We start from the raw sequence: 22,350 nt of genomic DNA, 5'->3' as shown, positions 1-22,350 counted from the left end.
AATAATTCCTAGCTTCCTAGTAAATAAAAACGTTATCATATTCAACTCAATACTTGAAAGGAATTAATCACAAACTTAGCGCAGAAAGTTGCTTCCAAGCATAAATTGCAAATACCGATAGTAAAGTTGTAGCAGAGACTGATTCTTCCTGACCATCCAATAAGCTTAAAGCCAGGGATTTAGAACAGCCAATCAGCTTAAAGCACTCCAGCCTCTCTTATATCTTCTGTCGATGGCAATCCTATAAAAGACTTAGCTCAAGCATATTGGTTATAGAACAAGCATTCCTTTTTTCCTGACTGGAGAAAACTATTCTTTAAAATAAAAATATAAGAACTTATTTAAAATAAGAAACATCAGAGTCAAATGTTAAGATAATCACATTTATTTACAATACAGACATTATCTAGCTTCGATACGCGAATAGTTTCACTGTATGTTTTCAAAAAACAAAACACTTCAGTTTTCCTCAAACATTTAAATTCTCGACTGAGGTCTTCAACGGTTTGTGCAATATTTAGAAAAGAAGACGAGAGAACACCAGCTTTAACAATTAACAATGAAGTTAGTACATTGTTTTGGGAGTACGTTCGGCGTTGTGTTAGGAATGCTCCAGTCATATGTGGTGTTGTCGCTGCCACACCAAGCTGCTAAACTACAACAGCTAACCGGACTACACCAGCTGACTGGACTATCGTCACTACCATTACAGGTAAGACATGTTGGTTCCGTTAGCTCGAAGCAAAGTGTCGAGGGTATGTGACCGTGATGGCACTATCGGCGTGGCGTAGTTAAGGGCCTTTGTTTATTTAAAAGTCACTTCTTAACTAAAGGCTACACTCTCACAAGTTGACAGTTTTGTCATTTAAAAAAAAATGCCACAGAATTAGCTTATTTTGGCAGCTATGCCTACAATTCAGGTACGTAAGAAAACTCACAATAGAACAGATCACAATTGTTTAAAAAAGATGCCGAAAATTTTATTTTTCTTAAAGCACTACTAACGCTTTTAGCCATAAAACATCAATTTTCAAACGTTTATATGATAACACGCGATCTGCTCTTTTGTCAGCAGTGTTGTATCATTGGTTTCAACACATTTACGAAAAATTGGCTTATTTCAAAACAAAAAACAGTTTTCTAAACGGTCAATATGTGAGATCGTAGCTTGTAGTCAATGTCTAAAATTGTTCGTAGTCGATTTCAAAGATACGATTAAGTGTGTATCTTAAATAAAAGTATGTTATATGAATCAAATCAATGAAAATGCAGTATTTCAGATATTATGAAGCGATTATGTCATATGGTAACTGAGAAACTTAACTTAAGAACATGACTTGAGCTAGGAAATGACTTTAGGTTTGTTATAAATATTGCTACAGAATTTTAACGTTGACCATAACTGAAAAATCGTTCAAGATATTTAAAGAGACTTGGTACACAAGTTGCCAGGGATAGATTGGTTCACGTAGACGTTGTACAGCCTTTCTCAAAATTGAACTAACGGAATGGTATCAAAACGCAATAAATTGACAATATGTAGGTACGTGCGGTAGATGACCTTTTAGTCACAGACGACAAAAACGCCTTTAAGTAGTGAGGTTAAGATTATTTCCTTGTGGCGTCATTTTCCATTACAAATTGGTGATGTTTTAACATATTGCATAAACACAATTTGCAGTGTAACATGCGAACTCTTTTGAAAAATAGTTTGCTGCCCTATATCACGAATATTCGAAAGACGAAATATTGTCAGACAATTCTCCTACTGTAATGATACAGTGAAAGCAGAATTAATGCAGAACTAATGCAGAATTAATAAAATACCGGGGTCGCCAGGGGCGGATCCAGGATTTGGCGTTAGAGGCGGATCCAGAATTTGGCGTTAGAGGCGGCGTCACTTTGGGGCACACTTTTTGTCATCCAACTATTCCTCAGAACCGCAATTTTAATAGTTTGAAATGTTTGCGGGAGGCGTTGTCCCCCAAGAAAATATTTACAATTTTTAGTCCAAAAGTGTGCATTATAAGCGTATTTTATTACCTTTTTCTACCATCTTGACATGAAAATTAAACCAAGAAAATTGGGCGGGGGGGGGGGCACCGGGTGCGCCTCCAGAGGTCCGCTTGTGGTCGCCAACGATGCGAATTCCGTTGTCTGCCCATTATCCCCATTTGACGAATAGCCATATCGTACAATGGAATGGTTACTAATTACCTATACAATCATATTTAAATGAGCATATTATTCCAGCTTTCTCTCAGAATGTACTAACGTATGGTGTTTAACTTTTACCCACACATTTCTTTATGCTAAAGCCAAGCTCTTAAACGAATTACAGGGCCAATACGAATAAGAAAATACCACGAAAGGAAAGCATTTGTTGCGTGTTAGTAGTATAATCAAGCCAATCAGAGCCAGATATCTCGTACGCCATATTTTGGTTATTGGTGCACGTGACTGAGTGGATCAGCGCATTGGGTTGAAATGTTATACTTAATGATCTACGGACCTTGTCCCCGTTTCAATAAGACATCTTATTGATAAACCTTAGCTGCTTCGGGTTCAACCGTAAACGTACGGGCAGAATCTATGCGATACATGCCCTTAAGGAATTTTAATTTTAACCAAGCTTACGCCCAAAACGGAGTTACGCCTGGAAAGTTACGACCTGAAGCCTTACGATCCATATTAGATTGGGGCCGTCAGGTCATTCGGAACTCCTCGGCATTTTTTTCGAAAGCAACCTCGGATGTATGCCATACATCATTAGAAGTAGTCCGTAAAATCTTGAATTATATTGCTAATTCAATATAGTATTTTGACTTGTATTTGGTATTTGTAGCTAAAGGTTTAAATTGATTGCCATTGAAGTGTATTATTGCAAACATAATTAAGACTCTCAAGAGTTAAGTCATAAAGTTTGACTGCTAAATTGTAATTACTACGCGATCTACTTTCAGCGCAGTTAAAATGTACCGATTTCTGACATTGTAAACTCGGGGCATTCGGAACTCATCGACCATTTTTATCGTAAATAACCTCGGATGTATATGGAATGCCCCGAGTTTTAACGATAAGATATTAGCCGGCGTCAAGCCTCTATAAACGCACGTATCGATACGGTATCTCTCACTCTATTGGAATCAGTGTGTTGAATGTGTTATACTTGAGCTGTATTCTTTACCTAAAATGTCAATATAGCTGTAAATCCCATCTTAAACACGTTTCTTTTTGCCCAACCATTGCCTGTAAGCGCACTTGATCGCTGGAGTTATTTTAATGAAGTTGTGCTTGCCGTTAATTCGGAGAAAAAAAAACATGGCAAACATCAAAGACAACAAAAATGTAGGTGTGAGATGTACTTGTTTCTAAACGAGTATGTGCATGGATCCCCCCAGAGATAAGAAAACCTAGTTAAACATACTTCTATTACAATATAATTTATTAGAACCATGCAACATTCAGAAAGCTGAATCTAGGCTATTCGCCGGACCTGGGGGCGGGGGCGTGATAACAGTTAACTGGTGCATAACTCTAACGTGCATTTCTATTTCATTTGGATCCACTGGTGATATGCCTGTTGTGTTCTGACAAGTTTCTGAAAGGCCTTAGCCTTGTGCCTCCAATAAGGGTATTCGTTGAATATTGGCACGTGGGCTTGTACAGTCGGAACTCGCGTATTACGACGTTTGGGTATGTCAAACTAGTATCGAAGACGTTGGGTTTACTGAAAACGCAAGATTTGTAATTGTGTTATGTTGAATTCATGTTATCTCGAAGTATCACTCGGGGTCCCGACTGGCAAATTTTGATTGCACTCGTAAATTAAGCTATATTATTATTGCATTTGTGTGCAAATTATGATTAATGGAACATATATTTATTTTTAAAATAACTTTTTTTTGTACAGTCAAACCTGTATTAAGTGGCCACCCTTGGGAAATGATCAAAGTGGCTGCTTAAGACAGGTGGCCACTTAATCCAGGTTTGACATTTTCGCCTCTTTAGCTTTATTTAGAGAGGAGTATGTTTCTTAACCACCACATCACACCACAATCAGTCAATATTATTGAAGAAGGTTGAAAACAAATACATTTGTATAGATAAAATAAAAAATAAAATGTAGTAAGAAAGTATTTGTTAACTACACTTATGCTCACGCTGCACCTGCTAATTTCTTTTAGCTCGAATGATAACTTCCCGAAGTACGCTCGCACCATTTATGATGATTATTATTTGAAGCCATGTGAATGCTTCCCTGGTGGGGATCAAATTCAATACCTCATGGATGAGAGGCTGCCTCCTACACCACTACCCCACGCTCGTCCTGTCTCACTCCACATCCATATACGAGTTATTGTGATTCAAATATAAAACAAAATATCTGGTGGTGTGTAACCTTAAGCCAATTTTGAGTGTGGTGAAATGAGTGTTTAAGTGTAGGAGGGTTAATTTCACATTGAATAAACAATCTGCATTGTATAAATCATGTATATTTTTCCGTCTTTCGTAGTTTTGCGCACGCATTTCATTTCACTGCATATCTGTAATCGTGATCAACGGTCGGATTACCTCATGTCAGGATTTCATTACCTGATGTCTTTCGTATGCTAATGCTAAGCACGTATTTGTCATAGATCTGTTCTCTTGATCGGAAATGAGTTATGTGTTCCTGCGCTTGACACATTGCAAGTTGACTGTCATATGCATTTCAATTGATCTATTACGCAGCCCAAACATTGGCCGGTGTGTATGAGATATTCAATTTCAAGCTACTTAAACTTTTTATTCAATCATCAATAAAGATCACATGCGTATTTTATTTCCCGCGCAAAAGTTGAAAGAAATAGCACGTATCGTACTAGAATTTCAACGAATAAATAATTATGAGGATCCAAGGGGTACTTCCTAAGGGCCTCTCAACCCAGATAGTGCGGTTATACGCCAACCAGGGGTACTTCCTCGGGGCCTCTCAACCCAGATAGTGCGGTTATACGCCAACCAGGGCTACTTCCTCGGGGCCTCTCAACCCAGATAGTGCGGTTATACGCCAACCAGGGCTACTTCCTAAGGGCCTCTCAACCCAGATAGTGCGGTTATACGCCAACCAGGGGTACTTCCTAAGGGCCTCTCAACCCAGATAGTGCGGTTATACGCCAACCAGGGGTACTTCCTCGGGGCCTCTCAACCCAGATAGTGCGGTTATACGCCAACCAGGGGTACTTCCTCGGGGCCTCTCAACCCAGATAGTGCGGTTATACGCCAACCAGGGGTACTTCCTCGGGGCCTCTCAACCCAGATAGTGCGGTTATACGCCAACCAGGGGTACTTCCTCGGGGCCTCTCAACCCAGATAGTGCGGTTATACGCCAACCGGCAGTACTTCCTTACGACCTCACACCCCAGAGATTGCGGTTATACGCCAACCAGGGGTACTTCCTCGGGGCCTCTCAACCCAGATAGTGCGGTTATACGCCAACCGGCAATACTTCCTTAGGACCTCACACCCCAGAGATTGTGGTTATACGCCAACCAGGGGTACTTCCTAAGGGCCTCTCAACCCAGATAGTGCGGTTATACGCCAACCGGCAGTACTTCCTTAGGACCTCACACCCCAGAGATCGCGGTTATACGCCAACCAGGGGTACTTCCTCGGGGCCTCTCAACCCAGATAGTGCGGTTATACGCCAACCAGGGGTGCTTCCTCGGGGCCTCTCACCACAGAGATTGTGATTATACGCCAACAAGGGGTACATCCTCGGTGCCTTTCATCCCAAACATTGGAGTTTTACGCCAACCAGGGGTACTTCCTCGGGGCCTCTCACCCCAGAAATTGGGGTTTTACGCCAACCAGGGGTACTTCCTCGGGGCCTCTCACCCCTGAGATTGGGGTTTTACGCCAACCAGGGGTACTTCCTTAGGGGCTCTCACCCCAGAAATTGGGGTTTTACGCCAACCAGGGGTACTTCCTCAGGGCCTCTCACCCCGGAAATTGGGGTTTTACGCCAACCAGGGGTACTTCCTTAGGGGCTCTCACCCCAGAAATTGGGGTTTTACGCCAACCAGGGGTACTTCCTCGGGGCCTCTCACCCCTGAGATTGTGGTTATATGTCAACCAGGGGTACTTCCTCAGGGCCTCTCACCCCAGAGATTGTGGTTATACGCCAACCAGGGGTACTTCCTCAAGGCCTCTCAACCCAGTGCGGTTATATGCCAACACGACGTACTTCCTTAGGGCCTCTCACCCTAGATATCGTTGTCATATGTCAACCAAAAGTACTTCCTCAGGGCCTCTTAAAACAGGCGCTAGTACTACCTAATCAGATTTTGTCACATTGAGCAAAAATAAATGCCTGTAAACTCAGTAAACTGAAATTATGTTGAACATTACTGTCAGGCTTGTATCAAATCTGTGTCGCCTTAATCAAGGTAATGGCAAGTCTAGTAGCGCTCCAGCAACTTAATTGGAATTTCAATTTTATTACGGGCTGCACATGACATGCCAATTAATCATGCTGGCGGTAAATGCCTTAAACAATACTTTCATTTTTTTGTTATTCATTTTCTGCAATGGTCTTTTCATGACCCTCTCTCTCTCTCTCTGTCGGCTTATTTCACTACATTTTAGTAAAGAAAAGTGTATATCACTGACAATTGTGTTGTTTTTTTGTCGAAAAGATGCATATAGTTCATTTATTGAAATGTGTGATCATTTTTTCAAACGGTATATTTGTTTACATCTGGTTGGAAACAAAATTTAATGAATAAGTTTAATGTGCCACATCAGTGAGTGAATGAGTGAGTGAGTGAGTGAGTGAGTGAGTGAGTGAGTGAGTGAGTGAGTGAGTGAGTGAGTGAGTGAGTGAGTGAGTGAGTGAGTGAGTGAGTGAGTGAGTGAGTGAGTGAGTGAGTGAGTGAGTGAGTGAGTGAGTGAGTGAGTGAGTGAGTGAGTGAGTGATGTGTCAAATGTGTATTCAAATGTTTAACAATCAAAGGTAGCTAACGCATTTAGGCGCATACTGACATATATAATTTCGATTACGTACGTATAATAGTGAAACACAATCAATCACTAAGTAAATCTGACAATCAAATATGAAACTAATGAACGAATGAATGAATAAATGAAGAAATGAATGAATGGATGACTAAACGAAGAAATGAATGAATGAATATATGAATGAACGAACGAACAAACTAATGAATGCACGGAGCAATCAACGAACGAACGAAAGAACAAACGAACAAACGAATGACCGAATGAATGAATAAATTAATAATAAACAATTATATGACTATACCCCCAGCCGAGCTTTTGAAAAAAAGATTCTTCTTACGGCTGTGAGCGGACCGTGCACGAGTAATCCCATTAGCCGATACATTGTATTTACTATTTAGACTGGCCATGATACTAATAGAATGTTTACCTTTCGGAAAAATATTTATATTTATCTATTATCAAAACAGCTTGGACACGCGGAAGGATCGAACACACAGTTTTTCATAACGAGTAAGAGATAGTCAATGTTGCTGTAACCACCACACCAGTCACAACATCGAAAACGTTTTCCAAGCCTTTTATTATACGATATACTTGATATACATTTTAACATTTTTGGATCTGTATCAGCTGTCATATTTTCTTTGTATGTTTGTGTGTTTGATTATTTGTATGAGTTCACAAGGTGTTACATGTTTTGTAGCCACCACAAATAATGGAATACAGAAAACGGGGGTGAAAATAAGGAGGGGGGGGGGGATTTTCAACAAGGTGGGGGGGCATTTTCTATCAACCTATTTCCTCAAGTCCATTCCATTCCAATTTTACTTTTTCAAACATACCAACAAAAAACTTACTTTTATAAATCTGTATTTACTTATTAATGCATTTATTTGCTCACTAATATATGCAATACACTTATCGTCGTATAATTCAGATACAGTTTATCGTAATTTTCTTCAGAAGTGGCTTCGCCTCGGACAAAATTGGTGTTTCTTACTTCTGTGGGACGACTCTATCGAAGAATAACTCATACTGTATCTTTAACATAAATGCATCTTTAACAATAGTGACGCCAATTTAACAACAAACAATCAAACACAAAACAAGTCTTAAACTTTAACAAGTCTGAAATGCTAACATTGTAACAGTTCGTCAATCCCATGGGTTACATTATAAGTCAGCTATGGAAAACTTTTTTTTTATTTTCATCATATTGTTGAAACATATAAGTAATACGTGATGCTAATACTGTCATATATGGTCAATCCTATCAATACAATTAATTCAGGAATAATAAAGTGAATGTACCCTTATTGACATATAGAATCTGCATCTGACTCGCATACAAAGGTATGGTTGTCTTGACTAGAGAATCGTGATGTTTGTTACAAAACAAGGGAGCTGGCGGCACGGTGTTTGCCTGTTGGTATTGGTAGCGTGTCGGAACATTGTAGAGCACATTTCTGGTGATGAATGGTTTATGGTTTTGTATGACGTTAGATAAAAGAAGTATAACAGATTCACTGCAAATCCCCAATTTAGAGGTCTACACTCCCATATATATACGCAAAAACGAGTTCGTTAAGTGCTTATTCAGAACTCTAACAAACAACTCATGTAATTATGTTTAGGTTTGTGCTTATTAAATGATTTCTTTGTGAATAAGGAACTTTATAGAGCACAGTACTGGTTTCTACACAGAAAACAGTCTCGAGAGTGTTTCATTTGGAGATCCTCGGCCATTTTTATCGAAATCAACCTCGGATGTATGCCGGTATATCAGTAGGTCGTAACTTTTAAGTTATATCATTAATCAAATATAATGTTTTAGCTTGTATTTACTGATCTAAGTTTAAATTGATTGCCGGTGAAGTGTATTATTGCATATATAATTAATATTCCCAAGAGTTAAGTCATTCAATTTAAATGCTAAATCAAATTACAACGCGATCTACTCCAGCGGACTTAAACATACCGATTTCTGAGTATGTAAACCATCTAAATACATCCGAGGTTGTTTTCGATAAAAATGGCCGAGGAGTTCCGAATGGAGAGTGTTTATGTTATGCACCAATCAATTGTAACAACAGCACCCACATGTCCGAGGATTAGCGGGGACTTCGACTTTGGGTCCAGCCCATCCCGGTTAAATCCCCGTCCTGCGGACACAAACTGCTGGTAAAACTCCCGCCAATTGCCCCCAACACCCGGGGACATCCTAGGTATGGCCCATTTTGGGTCCAGCCCATCCCGGTTAAATCCCCGTCCTGCGGACACAAACTGCTGGTAAAACTCCCGCCAATTGCCCCCAACACCCGGGGACATCCTAGGTATGGCCCATTCTCAGCTATTATCGGCACATTAACAAAACCACCGCATTCACCCGGCAATGAGAGTCCACCAGGAATGTAAACACGGTCCGCCCCCGCCCCCCCGCTCCCCCCCTCCCCCATCCCCGGTATGACCCCAGACCTGCGGGGGTTGTGGTTACAATTGACTGGTGCATACGCTTCCAGCTTTCGTCACAACAGAGCATAAGGAAATCAGTATAGACTACACAGCATTAGGTCTACATTATATATAATTATGGTAAATCTGACGAATGCGTTTTCGTCGAAGATTAAAATTATAAGCCCTAAGTTTGCAACATCGCAGTTCCATGACAGCAATGCATTAACTTCTTCTATCAGAACAAAACAATTACAAAAAGCAGGCATATAATAACAAAAGTTAATTAGGAATTGTTTAAACGTCAACATCATATAATTGAAGCGCGTGTTTTATGGGAAATTAAACCTAAGTAAACTCAGCGTATGCTTTTTTTCTTTATAATTACACCCTGTTTTCCTTGTCTGAATGTGCGTGCATCACTGAAGTGACGCCAATTCTCCGCTTGCATGCAAGTATTTAAATAGAGGACATGCTGAACAATATAGACGTTTTATTTGACATTGTGAATTCAGTTATTTATGGGTCTTGACTTGATGTGGAAGAGTTAACACCAAAAAATATTCTGATTCACTTATGTGGTTGCTGTAAACGCTTAAATGACAGTTTGACAGCTTGTTATATATTGAATCACTTGAAAATAATATTTTTGTTATCATTTGTCCACATGAGACTTGACCTTTTGGAGTTTTTGTAAATGGATTTTGTATCTTCTTGTATGCATTTAAAGGCATGTAATTATGTTATTAAAAGGCTGATAATTGGATTTACTGAACGTTTGGTATTCGTGTGCCGTGTGTGTATTTAAGAAAAATAAAAGTTATCTTTGTTTAAAATCGAAGCAACCGACATTGCATTTATGACGTAATTGATTACGTGGTATACACACACTGTATACATTGCCGCAATCGTGGACAATTAAATTGTTTTAATAGGCATACATGGTTATATTGACAAATACATACCAACTATCAAGACATAATGCACCAGTCAATTGTAACCACGCCCCCCAGGTCCGGGGAATAGCGGGGACTTTGACGTTCGGTCAAGCCAACCCCGGGTAAAATCCCGGCCCTGCGGGGACGAACTGATGGTAAAATCCCTGCTAAATGCCCCTTCACCCAAGGGACCTAGGTAAGGCCCTTTTCCCGCTATATTTTGCGCGAAGACAAAACCACCGCCTTTACCCGGCACTGCGGGGACACCTGAAAGGTAAACACGGCCCTTTTCCCCGGCTATCCCCGGTATACCCCAGAACCTGGGGTGGGGGAGGGGGGGGGGGGGGTTACAATTGACTGGTGCATACCTGTTTGCAAACACTTTTCAAGATGGGTGTGATAGCAATTCAATACCGTGGGCTCGTTATTGGCAAGTGGGCAGCTGAAACTGACATAATTTCAATAATGTTCTTTGTGATCTGACAGCAGATGACAGGACACAGCACTTAACAACTATGCAATTAGTACGGCGTCGGTTACAAATGGAACATTTGGCGAGGCATCTACGTAAGGTATCTTACCCACAAACGTTTGATCTTTGATCAAATATTATTTTGGTTTCAAATAAGAATACATTTTATGTGCAATTTCAGTTGAAATAAAGACCGAATATACAATCTGTTATGTATTCGTGTACGATGTATTTTTGGTAATTGCTTTAAACATAAGTTATCAGCATGCGAATACCTTTTAATAATTTCAAAATTATAAAGGGTCACCAGGTTTCAATATTTAACATTATGGTACACGGAATCAGGTGATTTACTTCTTTGTGGTCGGATTCCTTAAGTTCGTTAGTTTAACAAATCAATTTTGAAAGCTGACTTTCAGAATTATTTTCCTATACATGTTAGATAATGCACGTGCACAAGTTTCAGTTTCGCAAAAGAAAAGAAATATGGACTGGCTAACACAATCGATGTTGCAAAAGCAAATCTGCTCGATATATCTGAGAATTGTAACATATCTGAAAGTGTAATATTAAAGGGACTATACACAAGATGGTTCAGAAATCGGCAAATTCAGTAAATCCTTCAAACAAGCATAGCATTGTCAATGCGAGCTACAAACAGACCGTACATGGTTAAAATAATAAACGCAGCAATCATGTTGCTGGTTCATCTGTGTTTCCCCGTTTCAAATAGCGCATAATGGTTTCCCATATTAAATCATATCTGTTTACGAGTACAGACAAACATATACCGACGCTATTTTTTTTAATTTACTAGGATTTACGTGGTAGACAACCCTAGATATTTTAGAATTAGAGAAATGCGCAAAACCTCAGTAAGTACGATTCGATGCGTTGAACACAATGATGTCAATTTTACGTAAGTTTTTGACAATTTCCCTTTTTTCTTGCAATTGAATTATCTGGTGTCTAGCCCCTTTAATTTCCGTTAGAGACGATTAGCCTAATTTGCCCTTATACTGAGAGGGGATCATGTTATCGTTCGACGTTATTTATTTCCTATTATTTGGTTATTTAAAATTGGGTTCGTCAGAGGTAAAGGAAATGTAACATCAGTTTAACAACTTCCTCGCGTCAATAACTTGCAAGCCCTAATTATTTTCATTACGTACGTCTCGGATGCCGTAAATATCTTTGGCTATTATTGCCATCATTATGTACTTATTCTTATTATATTTCTTGTACACACAATAATTGTACGAAAGGCCAATGGCATTTTTCATTAGTCGACAACGCGACTAATTAAGCCAATGACATTACATGCGCGCAGCTCAGTAATATATCGATGGCCTCATTTCGATATGCCGAAGCTGCATTCTTTTCTGTTTCGGATTTTTTTAAATCACTAATATAAGAAATGCCGAGTTAATAGTCCAATGAGAAAATGGTGTTGCATTATGTGATCAAAATGTTGATGGACTTCTCAAAGCGAAGCAAAAATGCCGAACCATCAGAAATTGTAACTACAAAAACTGTAACTTCAGCATTTTGTAAAACAAATGTGATAAAATTACCAAGAATAAATACTGAAACATTGCTACTGAAAACATGTGATTTTGTAGCTTCGACATTTAGATGTGAGGCCATCGACATCTTCTTCAAGATAATGTCTTTTCAGTCATTTTAACCTTAAGCTATGCATTTCAATGCTCGTGTGTCAGTATGAAATTACAAAGGGCTATTGCGTGAACCAGTTTTTTTTTATTGTGGCATATAGGTTGACATTTTTCAAGTCAAGTAAATTGTTGTGTGTTGTTGGATTTTATGTTACATTTAAGACATATGCTATGTATAGCTTTTAACGGACATTATTTTTCAACAAATAGCAACTGGATTCAAATAAAATATCAAATCATGTGTAAATAGACCTTAACATGTTTTATAACGAATATTATAGAGGGTAAGAGAGAATGATGCTTATCCATAAACGCCACATGGTATTGCGGTGGTCACATATAGCCGATTATTTATCCCGATTGAGTTTATATACGCACTACGACACGAAAAGTACAAATGTCACATTTCTATCCTCAATGATCTGCAATGTCATATCATTATGATATCGCGGAAGATCATGGTGTCACCTAACGTAACATTTAAGTGGTAACTGAGTTTTACGGGTTGGGAATGGTCTGAAGAGGTCGGTCCGCTCTTCACACGACTATAAACCGGATTTTTTCGCAAAAAGCAATAACTCACAAAAAATGGAAAAACAATATGTGTATGCAAATATTCAGACTTTTTCAGTAGTAATTTGACAGATGACAAGAATAGGATATGACAATCCAGGCATGACATAATTCCAGACGCACTGTTTCCAATAAACGCTTGACGTGTCCCTCAAAGCCAAACATCAAGTTAACGATATGACATAGAGGATAATTGTTTGTGTCAGAGCAAGATCGTAATAAATTTCTCCTGGTGAGGACAAAAAAAGTTATATTTCACTTATAAATCTCTATAAACAACCGAAAACCATGTTGTGTTGGTTTTTTTGTGTGTGTTTGTTACTCTTTTCTGGGGGGGGGGGGGGGGGGGACGAATGGGGTTGGTGATAATGTTGTGTATTTCTGTTGGTGGGTGCAGGTCCTTATATGATGAAGACAAAAAGACATGTGTGTAACATAATCATATAAATAAAATGTAGCAAACCTAAAAGTGACACTCTTTTTCAAAATCAATACATACACATGTATAACAAAGAAAAGTTTTGAGTGATACAACTTAAACTACTTACTAAATAATGCATTTATGGAACATATAAGTTACTGATAACAAGATTGTAATCGTGTATTTAATAGCTAAATGATTGGCGAGTGCTCATAGATTTACTGTGAGCTACTATCGTCTCATAAGGTTGACATACCGTGTTTGTGCACCTTTATTTCAAATTAAACATGATGTCCTTCAGCAGAATCATTATTTCGACATTTATTCATCCTCTTTGGTATATTAAAACAAATGTATTAGTTGAGGTAAATCTTATTCGGGAGTAAGAGTGCTTGTTTAATCGGTTTGTTGTTAGTACTACAAGTACGTATCAATAAACTTCCGCCAACAGTTGAACAATATTCTGTTTAGACACACAGCTGATAACTTGTGAGCGACTTGGCATTAGAGTTTATATAACGTTCAATCTGGTAAAAGATGATAAAGCACTGTAGCAAACCTCGCCATGCGTGATTTTGTCACGTTTGTTAACTAATTCAGCCGACGATTAGAATAGAGGTTTCGAGCACCATACAAACTGCGATACTGTTGCTTAGATATCATTCTTAAATGCAACGGAAGTCGAGTGCATTACAAATACCATTTTTCTGACAACGCTTACAAGGATAATGTACGGTAAATGGATAAACGACGTATAGTTTATATAAATGTAAACACAATGTTATAAAGAACGTTTTCAAGGCCTAGTTTAAGGAATGTTTGGCATGATAATCCCCTGTTGTGCATCTCCTGCTAATCGCACAGTGTCACAGTAGGGGGCCAATTTCCTGTGTATTTGTTTATTGGCTCAGGGCCATTTCGGGTCCATTTCTATAATAAAACCTTCAAAATTGCACAGCAGGATATTCAGATCGGATATCTGATAAGACATTTAGACAATTAAAATTAGATCAACAGTGGTTGTGTACAATACACGTTTTTTTTTTTTTTTTTTTTTTTTTTTGTTTGTTGTTGTTTTTTGTTGGGGGGGGGGGGGGGTCACTTATACAAGGATTAAACTAGGCCTTTTTACTTGTATTGACCATAATTTTGCTAAAAAAGAAGAAAACATTTATAAATAATATATTCCAAGTGAATGATGTTTAAATTGTTTGGTATTATTTACCGTAGGCAACCACGGTAATTCCCTCCGTTACACTTCATAAGCAAAGGGTAGTATGTATCGGGGGTATGCAACGATGGGTATTATTATGTTATGGCATCTTACATATTTGAGTACGAAGATTTTACTCAGTTAAACCTGGTCAGTATGTCATGAACCGACTGGACCTTAGCGTATGTGAACTGTCCGCCCATCTGTACGTTAGTTTGTTTGTTATTGCATTGTTTCAAATATTGCCCCAGCCTGTCCTCCAGTCAAAACCAAACGCCCGAGTGCACCACAGGCTGGGCACATTATCGACGAGGTCATATCTGAAAACCTACAATAGCATGTCATTCATATCTTTATACAAATACACAACATTTTTGTTTCAGTGCAGCACCAAAAGTATTTTTTTGTGGCAACGCCACCCGTGTAAATATGCATCTTGTTGTTAACTTAGTAAAGCATTATAAGTATCTTCCATGGCTGAGAGTGTAACCCGAGCGTCGGGTGTTTTGCGAAAACGAGGTTGTCATGGATATGCGTGCAGTGGTTCAGATTGTGTTAATAGTCAAATCGGTATTCAAATAGTTCCTAGAAGAGTGAAGCATTATTTCTTGAAAAGTGCGTGAACACTTTTTATGGCGCCATTTGAAGGGAGAAATAATTAATAAGCATTCTAAATATTGCCACAAAACAAGGTTTCTATGATGCTACAGACCACAGTCTTCAACAAGGGAGATAATTACAATGTGATGACTATTAAAAAGGAGTTCCATACGGATACTTGTTTCATCTATGCCCGTGGGCAAGATAAGAATTTCTAGTATGGGTATTTTTTCGATATAGTTTTCTGAGGCGGGAGAAATTGCTATCTTACACTGAACCAAACAATTACCCTCTTGTGTATCCCTGCACTTATTAGGGACCATTCGGAACTCCTCGGCCATTTTTTCAAAAACAACCTCGGATGTATGCCGGTACATCTGTTAAAGTAGTCCGTATTTTTTTGAATAAAAGCATTAATTTAATGTAGTGTTTAAGAGTTGTATTCATTGCTCTCAGTTTAAATTGATTGCCAGTGAAGTGTATTATTGCAAACATAATTACGATTCCCAAGAGTTAAGTCATAAATTTTAACTACTAAATAAGATTACTACGCGATCTATTTGCAGCGGACTTAAACGTACCACTTTTTAAGTATGTAAACCGTCCATATACATCCGAGGTTGTTTTTGAAAAAATGGCCGAGGAGTTCCGAATGATTAGGGACTGAACATACCAGATGGTCAATAATCACGTGGACTTTTTTAGAATTCAAATATCATTGCACATAGAACAAAGAAACTTCACATAATAATTCCGGAAATTTTCAGAGCAATGCAAAAGTAGAGAACTTTCGCTGAATTAAATCAATTAACAATACATGGTTGAACCCGACGGGCGCAGTCCAATGACGTTGCGCTCATAACGCGTCATATGTCTTCGAAGTATATCCCACCAACCCTGACACATGGCGGGTAATCCACTATGTAAACTGTAATAAACATACATTGAGTCGTATGTAAGACGGACACTTTTTCACGGCATTGGAAACGTTAGAATTATAGGTACGGATTGTAACTTTCTTATACACATGAAAACTTGCAACTATAACGTTCTTGTTTAAAACTAAAAGCTTTCCACATCAGCATAAATACAAGTTATAATACTATATTTACACCCCAACTTCCATTCCTTAAATGAACTGCCTTTCGGCAATTGCGTTTATCAATCGATGAACGCAACATCTTCGGATATGTTCGGATCGCAGTTCATTGCATAACAATATACATGAACACTATTAATCTTGTTATTGTTTGTATTGTGTCAGCAGGTCCCGTAAAATATAAATCAGAATATAAGAAAGTGTTAATTTATTATATTTTAAATGTATTGTTGCCATAAGTGTTTCAATTTTATGTTCAAAAGTGATTTTAAGTGGTTGATCTTTTTCTCGCGTTATTGTGACGTCATTTGAAAAAATGTTTCCGGTTACAGTCGGGTTGCTCTTTTTACAGAATGGGTAAGAAAGGGTTTCTGAAAAGTTCTCTTAAATGAAATAAAGTATTTTTTAACAATTCTTGAATGAAATAATGAACATTATATAATAATACAATATTGGTGTAAATATAAGGAATGAATTGCGAGGTTGATGTACAAGTGGAGCCCTTCGGACTCCACACACTTTGACCAGCCCAATTGCGTTCATACCCCGATAATAACATCAACCCCGCAATTCATTCCTTAAATGAATGAACTTGTGTTTATCGGTACAACTTATATTTGGTAGCACGCATGTCAAACTCACATCTGCGTTAATGGAAGCTGCTGTGAGAGGATTCAATTTTTTCGACACCGAGCACAGAAGTATTAGCACAATCTTATTAATTACACACTAGGGAGAATTAAATTCCTAGAAAGGCAGTAAACAACATAGAAACAGCGATGCTTTTTTCTGAAATGATCACACTTTGACACGCATTAACAGCAACGAGAAAAAACCTTTAGTAATTATAAGTGACCTCAATTGAGAACGACCACATGAAATTGACACCGGAAAAAAACGCAAATGTTCATTCTTAAAGGGGCTTGGCACCAGATGGTCTCAACATCGACATTATTTCTACAACTTAAAACATCATTTTACATGACTAAACTAATATATTATCGCTGTCTTAGCTGAGTTTACCCGTTTAAAATAGCACAAAACGGTTTCTCAGTTAACAGTGTGTATAGTTATATTGTGAAAGTCACGTGATTAGTACAGATACATCTACCGATGCTATTTTAAAATAACTGGGAATTACGTGGAACATCAGTTAGTCAGATTCAATGCGTCGTACACAACGACATCAATTCATGTAAGTTTTTGACATTTTATTTTTGTTCTTGCAATTGTATTATTTGGTGTCTAGTCCCTTTAACGGGAACTAAATAAAATCAGAAGCAACCCGTCGCACGCCACTTGAATTCGTTTTCCATGCGATATATTGTCTGTCATTCTTGTTGTTGCACTTTGTCAGACCATTCGAAAACAAATTTGGAATCGGCGATGCAGATAGCACAACTTGCAAAAACAATGATCAGACTGCTCTTAACAAAAAATAGGAAAGTTTTGCCTATGTCCAATAATATATGCAGTCATCTTGTATTTACCTGAAATGGTCGCATACCACTGGGTTTTTTTTAAAGAAATAAGTAAAATCGGTATTTTATGACTGAAAAATGTTCTAAATACGCATCAGGTTTCGGTTTACATTTGAAGTTTAACAAATGTGGCATGTACAGCATGATTACTGGGGCCCGTCGTCGGATCATTCGGAACTCCTCGTCCATTTTTATCGAAAACAACTTAGGATGTATTTGGACGGTTTACATACTCAAAAAGCGATACGTTTAAGTCCGCTGCAAGTAGATCGCGTGGTAATTCTTGGGAATCTTAATGATGTTTGCAATAATTCACTTCACTGGCAATCAATTTAAACTTAGATCAATAGATACAACTCTATAACACTACATTCAATTAATGATTTAATTCAATAATTTACGCAGTACTTCAAGTGATGTACCGGCATACGAGGTTGTTTTCAATACAAATGGCCGAGGAGTTCCGATTGTCGTCGGATACCTCCAATACACTGCAGCGATAAAATATTGGACGGTAGTCCGTTAATTTTATGATATTTCAGCAAGCACGTCCTTACAACTTGAAAAATCAGCACACATTTCAAAACGTGAATTTCGGAGAAATTTACATCATCATAGGAAGTGACAAATCACTGGCGACTACAAATTACCCTTAATGTTCTCCTAGACACGAAAGTGAAGTCGTTTGTCAGACCAAATCTCTTCAATGGGATTTGAAAACCCGACATAATTACGACATGAATTCCAATGCGGTCCTTATGGGTTTTGGAGTGGGATGTGTTGTACCTGCTCAGAATTTATGTAATAGTTGTCATAGTAACTAATAAATTGTTATGGTTTTCAGTTTTATTGGTGTGCTGTGATTGATATTCATGTTATACAGAACAGAACAGAACATAATGTTTATTGAACTTAACATATATAGCTCATCGTTACAAACACAAAATATTATTTACAATCAAGTTATACAATATCGTGAAAAAAATAAAACTAATTAATAAAACAGTTATGTATGTAAGGATGTCTTTAGGGGTAATATTTATATTAAAATCTCTTATTTAAAAAGCTTTGGTACAGAAAAAAGTACTGAGGTACTTGAACTATATAACATTCAGAAACACTACCAATGTATGATAATCTTGAGAAATTCTTTATCAAGATACATATAGATATAATGCATATATATATCATACTTATAGATATAATACATATAAATATATTACATATAGATATAATACATATAGATATAATGCATATAGATATAATACATATAGATATAATACATATAGATATAATACATATAGATATAATACATATAGATATAATGCATATAGATATCATACTTATAGATATAATACATATAAATATATTACATATATATATAATACATATAGATAAAATGCATATAGATATAATGCATATAAATATCATACTAATAGATATAATACATATAAATATATTACATATAGATATAATACATATAGATATAATGCATATAGATATAATACATATAGATATAATACATATAGATATAATACATATAGATATAATACATATAGATATAATGCATATAGATATCATACTTATAGATATAATACATATAAATATATTACATATAGATATAATACATATAGATAAAATGCATATAGATATAATGCATATAAATATCATACTTATAGATATAATACATATAAATATATTACATATAGATATAATACATATAAATATATTACATATAGATATAATACATATAGATATAATACATATAGAAAAATAGAAAACAAATATTCATGCACTAATGGCGACATTCATCTTAAAATTATAAAATAACTAACGTGGCGATGCAAATGTTTACAATGATTATCTAAGCTAATTTAAAGCATATCGAAAATAACATGAAATAAATAAAACTACAAAACTTATCGTAATTCAGAAAAAAATCAACAACATCGCCTTAAAGTTTGTATTTACTTTCAATTTATCCTGGTATCAGACTTTTCAGAGGTATAATTTTTAAACACCAAAATAGTAAAAAAAAAACTCAGTTTCAGTTACATTTCAAGGGTCAGTCTAGGGTGAGTACTCGCATAAAATAATTTTGCAAAGACAATTGTTGTTGTTCTTGTTGTTTTTGTTGTTTTAAAACATCTTCAAAGATTTTCTGCAGAATATTTGTCTTTCCATTTTTCACCAAAGTGTTCAATCAACATACTTTATCAGAGAATGCGTAGGAGTAAAAACATATACGATTTCTTTTAAACACTGAGTTCTTGTATTCTTAAGACGTATTTATATTGACATGTTTTGTGGTATAGTGAATGGAGAATGAGATTTTCTTGATATTGAGCCGCGCTTCATTATACACGAACTCATTCCTGTTATATTCAAAATTACCAAAACCGTTAAGACAAGCTCAATTTGATTCTGTCGTTTTTCTTGCGACCAATTAGGTGATCATGCTACTTTTTCTAAACAACAAATTTAGTATGTGACAAGTTTATGCGTTCCCTTATGAGTGTGTAGTGAACGGCGTTAAAATGTGCTCATTGGGATAACAAGCTACGCCCTAGTTTCTCGAAAACATCTAAAGTCCCTTACAGCAGCGTAAAGCCTCATCATTTAGGTTTATCTATAAATTACGTAATATATACTTCTTAAAAAGATTTTTAGACATTTAATGGGAATTGACTTTCCGATATTCACAATAAACTGTTTTCATTTATCAAATGAAAGTATTTATTTGGGCTTAATGAAAAAAAGCGTTTTATATAAACATTTACGAAAAAAAGAGATTCAATTACAAGTTGAAAATATTGGAGGTTGTCATAGGATGACAAATTCAACTTTGCTTTGGTTCATTACAAAAAAGCAAGAATAATGTATCATATACTTATAATGTTAATTTCTATTTTTGAAACTCTTGATTATTGGGTCAGTGTTCTGGTCAAACTTACAATTCTAATAAAAAGAGCATATATACTCTCAAAGTACAATTAACATGTCATAAAGTAAACACACAAACGCTTAAACTAAACGATATATCAGTTTGCAATTGACGGCAACACATAAACGCTGTTTGACTTTGACTTGACCTAGTGCCTTTAAAGATGGGCATACATCATGAATTAAGGGGCATACATCATGAATTAAGGGGCACACATGAATTATTTGGCTACTTGACTTGTCCCTGTAGCTTTCAATGAATTATTGATACTTGTTTGGGTACCATCAAACTGTAATAGACATATCGAATGCGAAAGAAATGCCAACTTGTCAACCCAAGCTTTAATATGTCATAATCATTCTAAACGTACCAATTTATATCCTTTCTGCATTGCTTGGGAATGGCAGCTGTTCTTAATGTGTGACCCAATCCCAAAGGGCAACATTTTCTATGTTAATTCTGCTGTTTCAATTGTCTGCCCGTCAGAAAATTATCAACCTTTGTAATATTAAGATAAGATAAGATAAGATAAGATAAGATAAGATCGATTTATTTTGATTTAAGCATATACAGTTTATCATCATATACACATATCAGTAATTCATGAATACACAAATAATAAAAAATAATTCAATCACAAGTTTATAGCACTAATTATCATCCTTATGCGTAACATGTCACAAACTACAATAGAGAAGGAAATGTATTACAAAATATATACTACTGTACAATGTTGATAATAGTGTCTCTTTATTTAGAGGCTTTAATAATATACAATGCTAGTTTACGCAATTGATGTTTACTTCAGACATTTAGAAGTTGAATAAATTAAGATGAAATGAAGTAAAATCTTAATGTTTAAGAAATAAAATCTTAATCATATCTGTGCTCTTACTGATTTAGAATGCAACCTCATTGGCTGACATATTTTTTACGCATAATCTGACGTTGGGATTGTGTAACGGATGAGAAGTTGGCCGACCTTTACACTTACACGAATGTTAAAATGAACATTAAAATGATCAAGCTAGTACTTCATGATAACCTAGCTGCCAATTTCATTGGCTGAAAATGTAGGTTGTATTCGAAGGTTGATTTACCTTTGTACAAACTATTCACATACCGAAACTACTACAGGGACCCTTCCAAGAACAAGCTTAGATTTCACTAAAAGTGACACTCTTATTGACCTTTCTTTTAATTTATACTTGGTATATATCATTCATTAGAACTATTGTTTTCGATATTTATACATCTTTTTTGGTAAATTAAAACAATTGATTTAATTGTTGTAAATCTAATTTGGGAGAAAGAGTGCATCTTTAAGTTTTGTTTTGGTTGGACAAAAGAAAGAATAGAATAACTGTGGCATATCGAAGAATAAGGATAATATTGATTTCTGCGCAAGAAAATGAAATCTGAAAATGCAACTGAAGGCTAAGCATGGTCCAACTTGTGTCGTTGACACATTTTACCCTAC

At 36.5% G+C, this 22,350-nt stretch overlaps 1 protein-coding gene across 2 annotated transcripts in view; it reads left to right on the top strand.

The window, feature by feature from the left end:
• The first annotated feature begins 286 nt into the window (after positions 1-286).
• LOC128241413 (corticotropin-releasing factor-binding protein-like) overlaps positions 287-22,350 on the top strand; it is a 45,225-nt gene continuing 23,161 nt past the window's right edge. For both annotated transcript variants that reach the window (XM_052958331.1, XM_052958330.1), the window contains exon 1: positions 287-712. In XM_052958331.1, the coding sequence (XP_052814291.1) occupies positions 560-712 (153 nt within the window). In that variant the 5' untranslated portion in view covers positions 287-559. The remainder of the gene's footprint in view (positions 713-22,350) is intronic.

Source organism: Mya arenaria, chromosome 7, assembly GCF_026914265.1.
Source record: "Mya arenaria isolate MELC-2E11 chromosome 7, ASM2691426v1".
Lineage (NCBI taxonomy): Eukaryota > Metazoa > Mollusca > Bivalvia > Myida > Myidae > Mya > Mya arenaria.
This window is presented reverse-complemented; position numbering and strand designations above follow the sequence as displayed.